General features: G+C 35.1%; 1 protein-coding gene across 1 annotated transcript in view; it reads right to left on the bottom strand.

Annotated features, from left to right (window-relative positions):
• Positions 1-317: 317 nt before the first annotated feature.
• MOXD1 (monooxygenase DBH like 1) overlaps positions 318-16,796 on the bottom strand; it is a 33,836-nt gene continuing 17,357 nt past the window's right edge. Inside the window, exons 5-12 of the mRNA XM_026705393.2 lie at positions 11,124-11,303; positions 9,369-9,471; positions 7,861-8,027; positions 5,583-5,774; positions 5,075-5,134; positions 3,781-3,923; positions 1,919-2,087; positions 318-784 (exon numbers count right to left, since the gene is read on the bottom strand). Of these exons, the coding sequence (XP_026561178.2) occupies positions 620-784; positions 1,919-2,087; positions 3,781-3,923; positions 5,075-5,134; positions 5,583-5,774; positions 7,861-8,027; positions 9,369-9,471; positions 11,124-11,303 (1,179 nt within the window). The 3' untranslated portion in view covers positions 318-619. The remainder of the gene's footprint in view (positions 785-1,918; positions 2,088-3,780; positions 3,924-5,074; positions 5,135-5,582; positions 5,775-7,860; positions 8,028-9,368; positions 9,472-11,123; positions 11,304-16,796) is intronic.

Raw genomic sequence — 16,796 nt, 5'->3', positions numbered from 1 at the left:
TGTCATACTACATCACTAATAGATATCTAAATTAAGGAAAGGAAATTTCAGAGAGACATAGAAGCCCCAGTACAGACAAAACAGAACAATGAACAAATGCATAATTTGATGCCTTTCAAATGTGTGTACTTTACGTATCTACAGCACAGGAACATAGTAAAAATCAATCTCCAGAACTATTTACCACTTCTATTTAAAAGACTAGGAATAATTTACATGCCCTGTTGGGACTGACAAAATATAACCTTATGTCATTTTGTAACTTGCCGGTCTCAAAAGCAGAGGCAAAATAAGAACAGACTTCATGATTAATGAGGTTACATAGGTAAAGTTTAGTTTATTTCCTTGGTATCTAAATACAGAGCAGCTTTTAGAATCATAAAGTGATATGCCAGAATGAAACAAATGAAACTATATATTGACTAGTTTACTGGATGTTGCAAACCAATCGACCTTATATACATAAAAGACTATGCTTTTGTAATACTTTGTTTCAAATGAGATGAACACGGTATTTTTTTAAAAAATTAGTTTATTACTATGTAAAAAAAAATCTACAAGAGTGACAGTGCAAACATTTGAGGACTTGCATGGCACAGATATCACAAGTGAATATAATCTACAATTGTACAAAAGGCTCGTGATTCCTTGAAGCTGAGATAAACACTACAATCAACACAGTTGAATATAAATTGGCATTTAACCAGGAAGATGAGCTACATATAATTGGCTCTGTAGTATAAGGTCTTTCAATTTCAGGTGGTAAAGCCATCATTCCATGAATCTGAAATATAAGTGAAACAAATTAGCTACTTATTTAGACACATGGCTAATTTGAATTTAGCTTCCCTCTCTTCTAATACATTTATGCTACACTTTTCAGGTAGGCATTATCCTACAAATATCAACAATTAAATAATATAAAAAAGAATCCATAGCAATGATTAATAAGCAATTGTTTATTTTTTTTTCAATATGATTAATGCTATCACATTAGAAGGTGTAAGAACATACAATTGCAGGGAAGGTAAAATCTGCAAGAAGGCAAGCCTAGTAGAGCAAGTGAAACCCTTCTTCTTTACTTGAAAGGAAGAATTTAAGGTATTAAGTACATTTAACCTGGAGAAAAGAAGGGTTTGGAGAGAGAGGTGACACCTGTCTTCAACTATCTGGTTTGCAGGAGACAAACAGAGCAGAAAGATTGGACAAGAAAGAGCAGGTTTAAATTACAAGGAAATCGATTTCAGTGGGACATCGAGAAAAAAAATCTAACAGTAATTGCCTCAGGCGGTGCTGCACTTTCCTTCACTGGTGGTGCTTAAGGAGAGAAAAGCATACAAGCTTGAAGATATCATTCTCCCTGCTTTCATTTCTATATAACAAAATGGACAGAACTGCCCTGTCATCCATAGATATTTGCTATTTTTACAGACATTCGTACCGCAGATTATAAGCCACATATTACTCATTACATTTTTACAGTATTTACATATCTTAAATTTTCTCTATTTCATTATCTGTGGTAAACATTCTATCAAAATACACAATTCATCTACATGCTCTATTATTCCATTATTTAAATATAACATAAAATCATTTACTCCGTTTTACCGTCAAACAACATTATCTTGATCTTTGATACATTAATTTTTTAGGTCCACGTACCTTGTTAAACCATAGGGTCTACTTAGCATTTGCCTCACATGAGTTCTCAGTCTCATTACAGTTTCATTTACATTATTCTGTCTTTTAAATATGCACATATTTAAATATGCACATGTTACTATGATACAACCTTTATTTGGAATGATTTTTGCTGATAAATAAAACTGTTAATTCATTGTTTTAGAATGCACATGCTCTACAATCCATGCAATTGATCTCACAATCACAAAGAAAAACAGAGAAATCAACTTACAGTCCACTCTGCATTTTCTGTCTTGGTACACCTTACATTTAATGGTAACTTAAGAACATAGTCATTATAGGAGTGACCTTGTTCTCTAGACCATTTGAATTTGTTCATTGCATCCACGAAAGACAGATTTTTGTATTGTTTTGGACTCTTGATAATGAATGGCCAGGTTCTACATATAAAACAAAAGTACATTTCAGACTGTTACTGAGAGTTTTATACTTATTGGAACTGTTCAAGATGTGACTGCTACCTTCCCCCTTTTATGTTTTTCTACCTAACATCTTCTCTGGTAGTTTGGAAAATGTATCCTGTAGAAGTAGATTTCCTAAATACATGGGAGAATCAAGATGGTAAAAGTTTACAAAAGCTATAACATGCATATTGGGCATAGCCCTAGATTTGTTCAGATTATGAAGAGCAATCATTTTCAAATTGAAGCATAATTAATCCTCCCCTTCCCAGAGCAATCTGTTAGCAGTAGGAGTTATACAAATCCTTTATCAAGAATAGTCCTATAGATATCGGCTCAGAAATCTCATAACATAGTGTATACTATCATGTCCTATGATATTGCAGGAAGACAGATAGAATAAAAGAGAAAAGAGCAAAAAAGCTTAAAAGGAGAAAGGAACCCTACAGCAAAAGCAGAGATGTAAAATTCAATTTTAAGAACAATGCACAGCAAAAGAAGACTTTGGAAAAAAATCATTCTAGATAGAACTTCTCAAGTTAACACATTATAATTTTTTTTAAAAAAATAAGTATATTTATATAGACCTCAAGTACCTTTGGACAGGTTGCACTTTTTCTCTTTGTTAAGTATATTACTTAATAAAATAGATATGCAGACATGTCACTAAATTAAATTAAAGCATTAAGCTTTACTTTAAACTGCAACTCATGAACTTTGGAAGAGTGCAAGCTTGAACTATTACTATTTTTTTTAATTTATCTTAAAAGCAACATTTCCTTTTTTTTTTTTTGAACTCCCTAAACCATTTGTCTTTTCTTGGGTCAAATGTGCATTTTTGTTAACAATGGTATAAATGTTCCTTTTGGAGAGCAATTCACTTATTACCCTGTCTACTTGCAGAGATTAGAAAGATTAATTGTAGGCTCTAAATCAGAACATGTGTTTTTTCCCTTAGCTGTCAGGAGAGATTATAAAAAGACAGAAAAGTCTGCAAGTATTATTCTCTGAGGATGCAACTCTCTGAAAGACTTTGTGCCAATCAGTCTGTAGTACGAGACTCTTGGGAACAGTAATATAAAAACAGCTGTTAAGAGTCAACAGTATATTTTATTCTTGAGACATAAAAATATTAAAACTTTAAACAGTTAAAGAAGCACTACTGAGGTTCTTGTTGTTGCAGCTACTAGAAACTTTCATCATATAGTCCAGCCAACATTTATTATATAGATAAATCCTGATGGATGTACTTCCTCTGGCTTGACTCAGAATAGACAAAAGCCATTCAACAAACATACCAGCCTATCATGCATATTGTTTCCATTTTGAGCCTGTTCCAAAGTAAAGGTCTTTTTATATCCCATTCATCAGAAATCAGAATGAGGTCTGTTCTTAACCCTTCAGGAAGCTACTTGATTAATGAGACGCCCAGTTCCTACTACTCCTCTTCCTCACCCCTGGCTTGTGGCACAGATGCACAAACTGTGGTCCTCCATGTCTCCACCACCTATTTGATTATGAATATCCACCAATTAATTTTCTTATAGACAGACTATTATCTTTTAATAAATGCAATACATTCAGACAGATAATCCTTCCCTAGAAAATAATATCAAGAACAATTTTCAGCATTTATTCAAATGACAGTGAATACTGTACTATGCTTACTTACCTCACTGGTCTGTAAATTTGTTTAACACCAATGAACTGGAGTTGCTCCATTAAGTCAGGGATACTTTCACACCGAGTAAGATTTATTTTTGGATAATACACAAGATAGGATAGGCACATTTCATTTCTGGTGCTAAAACCACCCTGGGAACAGATAAACAAATCAACAATGTAGGCATCAGAAATTACTTCTGAGCTCAGGCTTAAAACTGCCCAATGCTCTTGCTGTTTTCTGCATTTAGCTGTGAGTGCAGCTATTATCTCTATGAACAAATGGCATATATCTAAAATGACAGCCAAGAAAAGAACAGCATCGGCATTGGAAAGTAACACAAAAATGATACACAATTAAGAATAATATGAAATTATATGTGACTAAAGAAGCTAATTTTAGTATAGTCAGTAGCTTTCTGACATTGTCTGGAGATTCAGTTTCTGCCTGCATGAAAAACTATATAGTACAATACATTTACCAGCATTTTAAATAACTTTTGCTTAGCTTGTACAATTCTAATTCTCAGATTCGCCTGGTGGCATTTTTTATGTAAAAGAAATTCAAATGTTATGAGAGATGGGGTAGCACCTTACAGAGAAACAAGCAGGTATTATCTATGCAGAAATCTTGTTTTGCTTTCTTAAAGTTTATATATGCATTAACTCAAGGGAAATAAAGTTTTGATTTTAACATTCCTTTTAAACCGAGATTGTGTAAGACAGCATGGAATCTCTGCCTTAAAACTATAATTTAGAACCCTTAATGTGGAAGCATACTCAATTTTTGAACATGGTGAATAATGATAATTTTAAAAAAAAGAAAATCACAATGTTCATCTTTCACTTAGAGTAGTATATTTAAAGGAATATTAAATTCCAGTAAAATTGCAATCCAATCTGAGTCTACTACTGTGTTTCTAGTGCATGCTGGCTAGGGAATTCTGGGAGTTGAAGTCCACACATCTTAAAGTTGCAAAGATTGAGAAACACTGGTATAGTGGTTCATTTATTCGATTTTATTTCCTCAAAATTTGATCTTAATTAACTTTGCACCCTAGGCATCTTTCTCACTTATTTGAATGAGCAATTCCTAAAGTCTCCAGTAGTGAAGGAATCTGCCATGCTACTGTTGACCAACCAGAAGAACCTGGATGAAATGAAATAGTTCTAAATTTACATAAAAAATCAATCTTATTTCTTAAAAAAAATGCTTATATGTTAACAATGTTAACATTTACTTTAAACATATTAATGTGACTCTATTTTTATTCCACATCAAGCCGGATCATAAAATTTCTTACCCAGGTCATATCCGTTCGATTGAGGGTGCTGTAGTGACATTCAGTGACTAAATTATCGCCCTAAAATGCAATGTCAAGAAATACACTCTTACAAATTTGAGGAGATTCCTGTCTCTACTTCACATTTTACTTACTAAGCAATTAATAACTGTTAACAGTAACAAAAACAGAAAATACCCCAAGGAGAAATATACCCTTTAAAGAAAATTAGATAAAAATGTTGGAGGGGGAAACAAAGTAGATATAAGCATATGAACTTTTAATTTCCTGCTAGATCATATTCATAATAGATGAAAGAAGTGTTTCATCCTTTGTCTACTTGTCCTTTAGTTCTGATCCTTCTTCAGTTCTTTTTCTCTCAGAAAGGGTAAATATGTATGTTATGCAAGAGTGAATATGGGCATTTGAAACTTTGAACCCCCAAATAACCCAAAACAGTGACAATTTGGCCTGAAGAAACAGAAAAATGGCAACAAGGCTAGGAAAAAGAGAAAAACAAACATCATACAGGCAAGATGGTCCTTTCTTCTTTCAAGTACTGAAATTCCTGGAAGTTAAAGTCAAATTCATCGTCATAAGCCAGCAGTTGTAGTTCACTGCCTTTGCGGAAATGGCGCATCCTTAATGCTCTGCCAGCAAGATGTGCATGGAGAAGAACAGCAAAGACATGGATCCCGGTTGGCTTCTCAGCATCAAGAGCCTGGAAAAGACCAATGAGACAATATGTTCAATATTAGCAGAACACATGGACTAAGGCTGGTCAGCATTTCAGAAAAGAACAGAATGGCACAAAAGTAACTTGTCTGAAATCAGCCAAACAGTTTTTCCCCAGGGATCATGCTACAGCAAAGAAAACAGCAGTGTGGTATTCAAAAAAGAAGCAGCTGTTTTTTAAAATATAATTTTAATGAAGAAATCTTTAAGAAGATAAAAACAATACAGATATTAGCAAAGAAGCAAAGAAAATAAGAAAGAATGGTGAATAAGAAAAACTATAGAAAACAGACAGGCAAAAAAAGGGAGGGAGGGAGAGGAGGGAGGGAGGAAGGAAGGAAGGAAGGAAGGAAGGAAGGAAGGAAGGAAGGAAGGAAGGAAGGAAGAAGGAAGGAAGGAAGGAAGGAAGGTGAAAAGATTATAAAGAAACAACTTCTGACCTTTTTGGCAGTGGTTATAAATGCATTTATATTTTACCTCTCTCCAAGATTACATATAATGTCCTTCTTTCTATAAGCTACTCTTTTTAACCTTCAAATTGAGTAAAAACTTTTTTCAGCAAAAAAAAAATCCATAAAGTTTTCAGTTCCTGATTAAAGATGCAGCTGGTTTAATAAATTGAAGGAAATGCTACATGGGCATCCTTGTATGTGAGTACCTTTCTGCCTTTGAATCCAAAGTATTGATACTAAAATTTTAGTCTATATGTTTACAAGGTCTTCACTTGTAAAGGCTCTTCATATTTGCAGATAGAATGTTAAAGTATTTACTGAATGAGTAGATGTAATTCAGTTCTGGCTACCAAATTTTACACAAGAAAAATGTACGGCAATTTCAAATGTGAAACAAATATTTTTCAAATGATATAAAATTCTGTATCTTAACTAGAGAAGAAGGTATCTGTAGATTTATTGAGCAATATTCACATGCCATTTGAAGCACCCTCCTACATTGCAGCATCAGACACAATCATTTTAAATCTGGCTTTCCTAAAATGTCCTCAATCTGTGCAAATACCACAAAATATCAGATTTTAGGGTGAGAGGAATTAAACAAATCATGTCTTACATCTGCTTATTAGGTCTATCTGATAAATCAATTCCATAGTCTATGATGTTTCATTTTCTCCCACCTACTCTTCATTTAAAACACATGTGGATAAGATGGTATTGGACTCAAACTCCTATCATCTCTAACCACATGAGAAAAAAAGTCCCTTTGGTTTTCATTTTTCAAAATGATAATGTCCATTCATTGTTTTCAAATTTCTTAGATGGAAGCTCCCCCACCAACACAAACTAGCAAGCACTTTTAAGCAACAGAACACAGGCACACACATTTGTTCCTGGGTTCCTAATATCATTTATGCCCCTTTAGAGACATTCAGCAGAGAACCTTCTCCTTGCTTAAGCTAAAGAAAGCTTAGCTAAGTACACAATAATATGCTTTGATTTAAACAATGAAAATATCGTAACAAAGCCTACTGCATCTTATAAATATAAAAAATGTTAATCATCATTTGTGTTAGGCTTTAAAAAAAGATTTTTGAGGCTATTTATAATGGTTCAGTGACAATAAAATAAAGGAAATAATTTTATCAGTGTTTGAATAAGCAGATCTAATTTTTCCTCAATGGAATGAATTGCCTCTGATTCGTAGATTAACAATGGATGCTCACATGCAAATACTGAGGGAACGTCTGAGCAAAAATATATGCACAGAAAAAAGTATATGAAAGAACAAATTTTGAGAGTTTTTTTTAAACAGGAAGACTAATGCAGAAATTGGATATATTATAAAATACATTTATGAGCATCTATCCACTTTTATTGACAAACCAAAGAAACTAAATGGCATGCTCAAACATAATTTGCCTGTTCTTATTTGCTATTTTCCAAACCAGATTGGCATTTTCAATTGATGGCACTATCACTGTCCCAAATCTCCTTCTGAACAAATTCCAATTGTTGATCCATGACCACTGAAATAATGCATACCATTTCTTACAAACAAAGACACTTAAACTGCCTATTTTCAATAAAAGGCACAGTTACAATAGTCAGGAAACGTACTTCTTCTAGACACTCCAGAGTGCAGTGGCCCTCCGACACAAATTCAGGCATGCCTGGTGGGATGTTGTGGAACAGGCTGACCCAAAGCCCTGCTTCAATAACTCCAGCATCGTATCTCCTTAAATTTGCAGTATAAAATAGCCTCAGTCCAGAATTATCAATCATCCCTAGAAAGAAAAGAGCAACTGTTCGTTATAACTCAGCATAAAATATCCTATTGGTTGGATTTACTTTTGGAACCTAGTTGCCAAATTGGGCCATAGCTATAACACAGAGAAGGAGGAGTTAAAGTTAAGATGGATCAAACAACAGGGTTTTTTTTTAAAAAATGCCAATGAAGCAAAAAAATAAATAAAATCTCAACAAAATCTCAAGAAAGCAGCAAATTAAAATGAAGGTCTCAACTTTTTTGACCAGCACAAACACTGATGCTCAGTTTCATGCCTCTGTTGGGGCTTTTCCAGATGGCAGCTTTCTAATAACTTAGTTATTGTACCGTTCTTGTGAGAGGTCTTTCAGTGCAGAAACATAGCTCTGCAGGCTTATCTCATTTGTATCAGTCTCCAAGAACAAAAATGCACAAGAATCATGAGAAATTAATTTCTGTTTTGTCCACTCAAGTTTTGGAAATCTGGAAATTTGCTCAAGCAGGAGAATGTGACTTGTGAGCTGCCTTTGAGGGGGAAAGGGATTCACTGTCTGCTGTGACAGAGATCTGGGTACAGATAGTTCAACAAAGCAGAGAAGGTGACACTCTTAACTAAAATATCCCATCACTGTTCAAGGGCAAACAGAACAGCCACTTCTACTCTTAAACAATAACACGCCTATTTCCATAGCATAGGTGTTAGGTAATGCAGCATTCAGTCCTATCCATTTTTCCTCAAAATGCTCTTTTTTACTATATAGCATAAACATAAGCATCTGTTATAAACTATGATAATGGGGGTGGGGGGGAATGAAGGCATGTATGCTACATCTAATGACTGACTTTTTATATTTACATCCTAGCACTGGATGGAAAAACATAACATAGATATGCATCACAACATCCCAAGGCATAGTTCCTCTACCTGCACTCCCTGTGAACAGTTCAGTACAGTTTCCAAAGAACTCAAATGCAAATGAAATGATGGCTTATAACAACTTTTATAGTTGTGTGGGTGAGTGCCAGTTTGGTGTATTGAACACTAGATGGATTTTTCCATGTTGCTATCCGAAAGAAAGAAAGAAAGACTCAAAGGCACAAAAGTAAACAAACAGATTTGTCAGATTGTGGAGCCTAAGGATAGCTAGCTAGATTAAAAAGTAGATAAATATTCCTGCCTTCTTTTGAAATGGAGGCTCAGTGAAAAAGTAATGATTTTAATCTTAAATATCCTACTTAAAATCTTCACGTCTAGATTTATGAATATTGACATTAAGGAAATACAATTACATTGGATATAGATAACTGGCAAGATACATATTTTTGTAAGATACACATTTTAACAGGTGAGGAAACATACCTTCCACATATGAAGGATTATCATAATGAACTTCCATCAGCACATATTGAGGGTCTAATGCTGTTCCAATGGATAAGCCAACATGAGGAGGGTAGATAAAACCCTGAGATTGGAAACATATCAACATAAGTAAACAGATCCAACGGTATAAACATTTAAATCTCATTTTAAATATATATTTATAGCTTTACTGATATAATTTTATACAGAAAACAAATCTCCTAGAATTGGCTCATATCACAGCAAGCATATGTTAGCAGCAAGCATATATGTGCTTTTGGGGTTTTCACCCTGAGCACATATTTAGCTCCAGTTTGGTAGATTTATTTATATTATACTATTATATGTTAGCATTTTTATATTATATGGACATCCTTTTCCATCATTCAACAGAAAACAATTGGCAATCATGCATTACTATTCTTTTAAAACTAATTTATTAAATGGTTTTATACAATAATAAAAACAAACACTTAAAGAAAAAGAATAAAGAAGAATATAAAATAAGTGAATAAACGGAAAAGTAAATTGAAAAGACAATGAAAGAGCATTACTATTCTACTTAAAAATGTAATACCTGTTGCTAGCAAAGATGAAAATTAAGGAACAGTTTTCTGTATCAAGGAAAAATACTAAAAGAGTAAATACAGGGACAAGGAAAACTAAGCGTATTAAATATTTTTTTAACATTATTCAGTTTTGACCACCCACTACAGGTAGTTCTCTACTTAAGACCACAGTGAGTTTTGTCCCATTTTATAAAGTTTCTTGACACAGTTTAATTTAGAAAATTTATCTTGCCTCCTATTTGCACAGGGCGACTGAAGGTGGCTTATAGGAATATAAAAACGTTATACATATAAAAATAAAACTAACAGAAGAAAATAATCAAAGATTAAATTAATAAAATAATATAATAGCCCTCCACCCCAGCCACAACACACCACACAAGCCATTTAATGGGCTCCATCCCACTCTGAGGTCCTCAGGCCCGCTGGCAGAACCAGGTCTTCAGTTGTTAAAAGAATCACTGCTATTAAGTTAATAACACAGTTAAGTAAATCTGGTTTCCACATTGACTTTGCTTGCTAGAAAGTCACAAAGGTGATTATATGACCCTGGGACACATTAATATATGGCCAGTTGCCAAATGTACAAATTCTGATCACATGACCATGGCTATGCTAGAATGGTTTTAAGCATGAAGAATGATCATGTCACTTTTTAAAATGCCGATGTAACTTCAGTCACTAAGCAGGTGGCAGTAAGTTGAGGACTACTTATATATAATTACATCCAGCCTAACTGATTATTATATTGGTGCAGTAAAGCAAAAGGTGCAAATATTCAATTACATTATCACTTATGCATTTGATTTTGTTTATCTTTCAAAACATCAAGTTTGCTCCCCAATTAAAATAAGGAAATAATAGTTCTATAGTCACTCAGCTAATAAAAAAAAACTTTAAAAGCATTTATTGTAAAGAATGTATTCAACCTTGTGCCAAATTTGGCTTCATTTTAAAAAATAAGCAGGGTGCCTCTAGCTAGCACTAGGCTGTAGAAACCACTTCAGAAGTGCTTTTGGCTAAACTAGGAACTCAAAGAGTCCTGAAAGAAGAGAATGGCAGAATCCTGCCAAAAATTCTACCAACCCCCACCCCCCCCTGCAATTATGCAGTCCCCCAAATTAAAGTATGAATTGAAGGAATCTTTACATTAATTGATAGACATTTAAACAAGAATTTATCTTACCTCTCCTCCAATAGCCCAAGCAAAAATGACTGTTTGACAGGTGAGAAATGAATCTGGCATGTTTGGGTGATAGCACTCATGGCCATAATCCAAAACACTGTCATTCAGACTGCTACTACACTGATAGAGAAGAATATGGTGCACTATGCTCTCATGACCCTTCTGAATGAGTGGTTCAACCTGTCAATATAATAAGGGAATATTAGAAGCATTTGAAGCATCTCAATTTCTAATTAAAATATTAAGTCATTCACTAATTATTTTCAATTATAATTTTTCAAAATGCTTAAATAATTTTATGAAGAAGTCAAAATGCAAACTGTACAAACATCCTTGTTGTTCAGTCACTAAGTCCTATCCAACTATTTGCAACATCATGTACCGATGCATGCCAGCCCCCCCCCCATACTACATTGTCTCCCATAGTTTGCCCAAATTCATGTTCATTGAATCAGTGACACTATCTAAGTATCTCATCCTCTTCTGTCCCCTTCTCCTTGGGCCTTCAATCTTTCCCAACATATCGGTCTTTTCTAATCTATCCTATTATCAAGTTCTCCTCCATGGGTTGGCCGGGGTGGGGGGAACAGGACAGATGCCTCCCGCAGCACCCTGCTGGCAAAACAGGGCACGGGAGGGGGAAGCATGAGATCCCCCCAATGCCCCATTTTGGCCAGCAGAGTGCTGTAGGAGGCTGTGCAGGCTGAAAAGAGGGCGCGGGGGGCACTGCAGGCCAGTCCTTTGCTATTTCCAGGCTGGCCCCACGGGCCAGATTAACCACCCCATGGGCGGATTTGGCCTGCAAGCCTTGAGTTTAACATCCTTGATTTAGACGAAGGCCTCCCAGATCTTTCAGTTTGAACTGTCTGAACTATTAAGGTTTAAAATTTGCTTGCAATGTAGCAAAACAGCACTGCAATCAGTGTTTAATGCTGAGTATTTAATTTCTAATTGCATCTCAGCATGATATTATTTTCTAATCCTTCATTCTCTCCTGTATAAAATAAAATGTGTATGACCCGAGAGAGAGAGAGAGAGAGAGAGAAAGAACAAACTTAGAAGAAAGCTGCAGTCAAGCTGCCATAAAATGCATGGTGCTTTTGTTACTGAATGCTATGGTGGAGGAAATATAAACAAATCCACCCACACATGATGTGAAATAGAATTTTTAAAGGGTGAGAATCCAAAAGAATTCCGAACATCTAAACAAAATAAGAAAGGAATCAGTGTAAAGGTTATGGGAATGTTCTACTGATCTCTGCTTGAAATAAATGGGACACTTGTCCAAACTTGTGCAACAGCCACCTGCCTCTTTAGGACACTAACACTTGTTATGCTTTTTGCCACAATCTCAAAAAAACAAGCATTTTCAAAGTGATGACTCATTGCTAAAGTTGGCTATTCATACGCTTTCATTCCCAGTTCCTTAAACATCAAGATTCTAAAAATTATTCATCTGCTTATATCTTTATTAAAAGGAAAATCTCCTTCCCTCCCACCAATGCAAAGGTCTTATGAATAACTTTCTTTTTTTAGATCATTTTGTAGGTTTTATAAGTTAGCAATATTGATTGGTAGAATAATCATTCTAAATAATAAATATATTAATTATTGATAATTATGATAATAAATATATGAACTACTTGGGAACTTGGGACAAGTAGTAAGAACCAAACTTCCTATCTTATGTTGCATGCAAATATATCCAATTTTTAAAAAGAGAGAAACAGGAATTTTCCAGCAAATACTACTATAAAGTCTCACAGGTCACTTTAATAATCACTATTATATGTTATAAGGGAACATTATTCATATTCATCTTTATCAGTTTTTTTTTAATTAAAGAACCATTATCTAGGAAAACTTTGAATAACATAAGAACATCTATCTATTCTTTCTTCACAGATTTAAAGGCAATTCAGTAGCACCATAGAATGAATTGGAGGGCAACAGAAAGGCAGGTAGCTCTCACAAAATTTGGTTAGCTGTGTGTCGACTGTTACTATCAAACAATACCAAGCAAAGCAACTCTTGCCTTTTACTTAATTCATATTTGGGTTACAATTGAATATCTCAAATGCACTTTTCATATAAGCACTTGATATATTAATCTTATATGCATTTCCAGTTTGTATCACATGTAGAATAAGCCATATGGAAAAAGAAACTTGAGGCTATCAACATTGGACATTCTCCAGGTTATATTTCTGAATTGCTTTTCTGTTTTCAATCATATATCCAAATTAGGTTTTTGGGGACAAATTATCTGCATTTAGAAAGCAATGTTGAAAGTATTTATAATTCCCCAGGAAAGTTTGATCTAGTGGTTAAGGCAACAGGCTAGAAACAATGAGATCATGAGTTCTACTCCCGCCTTAAGTCATGAAAGCTCATTGGGTAGCCTTGGGCTAACCATTTTCTCTCTCAGTCCTCCACATTTAAACATGTGGAGGAGAAGTCCACTGAGAAGCATCAGATGTATCACTCTGATTAGATTCACAAAAGAAGTGGCCAATTGGGTGACATCAGCCCAATCTCAATAGGTATTTCATTTATGCAGAACTCATCATACGGAATTGGAGCAGCTTGCTTCCAAAGAGAGATGCACTAATTGAGGAAGATTACCACTGATTTATGTATGGTTGATACAAAGCGGTGGTGGTATTTTACTGGTTCAGCCTGGTTCTGCCGAGCTGGTAGCACCGATGAGCAGCAGAGACTGAATCTCTCCGATGATCTGCTGTTTCGCCCACCCTCCCACCCGGGCTCCATACTAACCTTTATTCCCTGCTCTTGAAGCGCAGCTGTTTCGCACAGCACAGCAGATTGCTGCGTGTCAGCTGCTGAAGCGACAAGGAGAGTGCAGGACTGCAGGAGGTGACTTGGGAAGCCTCTGTGCCTGCGCAAAGTACACGTTTGGCACATGCATGTGCGCAAACTATGTGCAGTGTGCATACGCGCAAAGCGCGCCCACCAAACCATGCCCACTGAATCGGTGGTAAAAAATATTGAAACATACCACTGCTACAAATACATGTGTGATTTAGGTAGACAGTTACCTAGCAGTCCCCAGCTTTCTCTCTGTATTATCCTTCACCTCTTTGAGCTATTTGTAATATGTACAACAGGACCTTCAGATGGTAATAAATATAGTTTTCTCCTCAAGTGCACTTCTTACTGAACTCAAGTCCAGTTCTTACTTTTAATAGGATGGGCCACCATAGAGGACAGGTAGGCCTTGACTTATGAGTGCCACTGAGACTGGTCATAAATCATTACAGTGGCAAATAGAGGTGCCACATAACCAGAACTGATTTTATGACCTTTTTGGTAGGTGTCTTTAAGTGAATGCAGCAATCTTGAGAGGAGGGAAATGGCATGACTGTTTACAACAGGCGGGAAGATGCCATACTGGCCATAGCCATCATAAATGCAAATGATCATTAACTGTCCAGTTGTAAGTTGAGGACTACCTGTAGAACATTCACTTGTAGTCTCTACAAACTTAGTCTCTACCCACTAAGTGGATGACATAATTTACATGTGTGTAGTTCAGGCATATTCACAGTTGAAATAATGGTAGGAATCAAACCCCACATTCAAACCCCACTTTTGGCCTTCACAGCTACATTAGGCCTGATTTTAGATTTACAAATAAATTACTAGATTTTCCATCCCCACGTAGACAAACCCCCTCCCCATTTTCTCAGATAAATATTCAAAATAAAACATTGACAACCGGTCTGTCCAGTTCTTGGATTTCCAGTCTTTGAAAATCAAACTGCTACTTTTTTTTATAACGCTACCCCTTTATCATCTCAATTGATGATAGCATGTATTCATATGGAAGACCACTGATGTGTATATTTCAGACATTTTTGTAAATATTTTCTTAATTTATGCTTCTAGGATCTTCCTCTCCTTTCTGATTTGTGTTTCATTTGAACTAAAGCTCAAACTGTGTATGATTTCTCACTGAAATGTTTTTGAGCCTATATTTGCCTTCTCAGTAAGCATGTTTTCAGAAGTAATTAAGACCTTTGGTTAATTAACTTGGTTTTCAATGAGAAACCACTTACATTCCTGATATTTACCACATATGAGCTAGGATAGTTGACAGAAACATCAATTTTAAGAAAGTAAGTCTAAAAGTGTTTAACTAGTGTGCTCACACAGATTTCCAGACCACTTAGTATACAAGAGGCAATGTTGATAATGACTTCAGTGGCCTGTAACAGCCATATCATTAAAGATGTTAAATGATGTTATATAGCACAGATAAGTTCAAATCTAGCAATGAATGTACATGTGAAGAAAAAGTAGGAGGAAGTGATTGCAGCACGGCAATTAATTCATGTTTGAAAAGAAAATTATCAAAAGAAATTAATTAAAATTTAGGAAGCGACGAGAATGGAAAGCATAAAAAAAGGACCTGTGTACTCTAAGATCAGTATATTCCTATTTTAAGTTTGAAAATGCACAGCCAGAAATTCTGGAAAGTGGTTCAACCCTCGGGATGGAATGAATGCTTCTCACTGGTTTTTTTGCTAGGGTTTCATGTGTGTGCACAATTCTTACAGCACTTAGTAGAACACATACAGATTCAAAGCCTGTTCACTGCTAACAATTTTATGAATGTTAGTACTCATGTTGCTGTTTGCATTATCAGTCACTCTTATTTTGCAATGAACCACTTTTCAACCACTGATGGATTTTTGTGAATCAACTCACTTGCAGTGAACACAGGGGTTGATGCAGTAAGTGAAAGCTGTGCTAGAAGTTGATTGGAAATAAACATAGAGAGGCCACAATGACTACCCATTGATTATCTGCACATCACCAGTGATCAGTCTTTGAGAATGACATTTTTAGTAAGAATAATGCAAAGGACACCTATCTGAAAATCATGTTTACCTAGAGTGTTTTCTTGCTTGCAGTAATCAGTTACCTATAGTAGTATTTGAATACATTTTGATAATCTTGAAAACATTTTAGCACTGGTTTACCTACTGTGAAATACAATTATATATCCAATTACAAGGGATTTGATGTTTCTTGCAAAATGGACAACTGAATAACACAGTATCTGTTTTATACTTTATTGCTGCTCATTGATAACCTGCATCTTTAAATATATAAGAAATATATACATGTAATCGATATGCACAATGGAGAGCAAAACCACTAAACAGCAAGTCACAAATATAATGCAAGCATTGAAATTCTTATTAAAATCCAGGGAATCAACCAAATTACTTTATTCCATTTCTATCAGCAAAAGCAAACACATGTCTGCTAACAGTACAGAGGTTATTTAAGAATTGCAATTATTGGCCACCTCAGAAGTTTAAATGGTTTAAGCACCGATCAGTTGTATAGATTATAAATGGAAATTTAGGGGTTTCCTGATGTTGGTAGGGTATACAAGGAAAATCTCATTCAATCGGTGCCTTTGCATCCCAGGATTTATGTCACTGAAAGAGTTACCCCAGCTGCAAAAGAGTCATCCATAAAATCAATGGTTCCCACAAAGCTAGGGTAACATACAAGGGCCCCCTATTCCAGCTGCATTTACATCAGAGGAAATTGATCCATATCAAGTATACAATATATATTACATGATTGACTGCCCACTAATCTTCTCACAGGGAGAATTCTAAATAGCTATTGTTA

This window comes from Pseudonaja textilis, chromosome 1 (genome assembly GCF_049901715.1).
Source record: "Pseudonaja textilis isolate UNSWEBS1 chromosome 1, rPseTex1.2, whole genome shotgun sequence".
NCBI classification, from domain to species: Eukaryota; Metazoa; Chordata; class Lepidosauria; order Squamata; family Elapidae; genus Pseudonaja; species Pseudonaja textilis.
The sequence above is the reverse complement of the archived record's forward strand: the minus strand, read 5'-3'. Positions and strand labels throughout refer to the sequence as shown.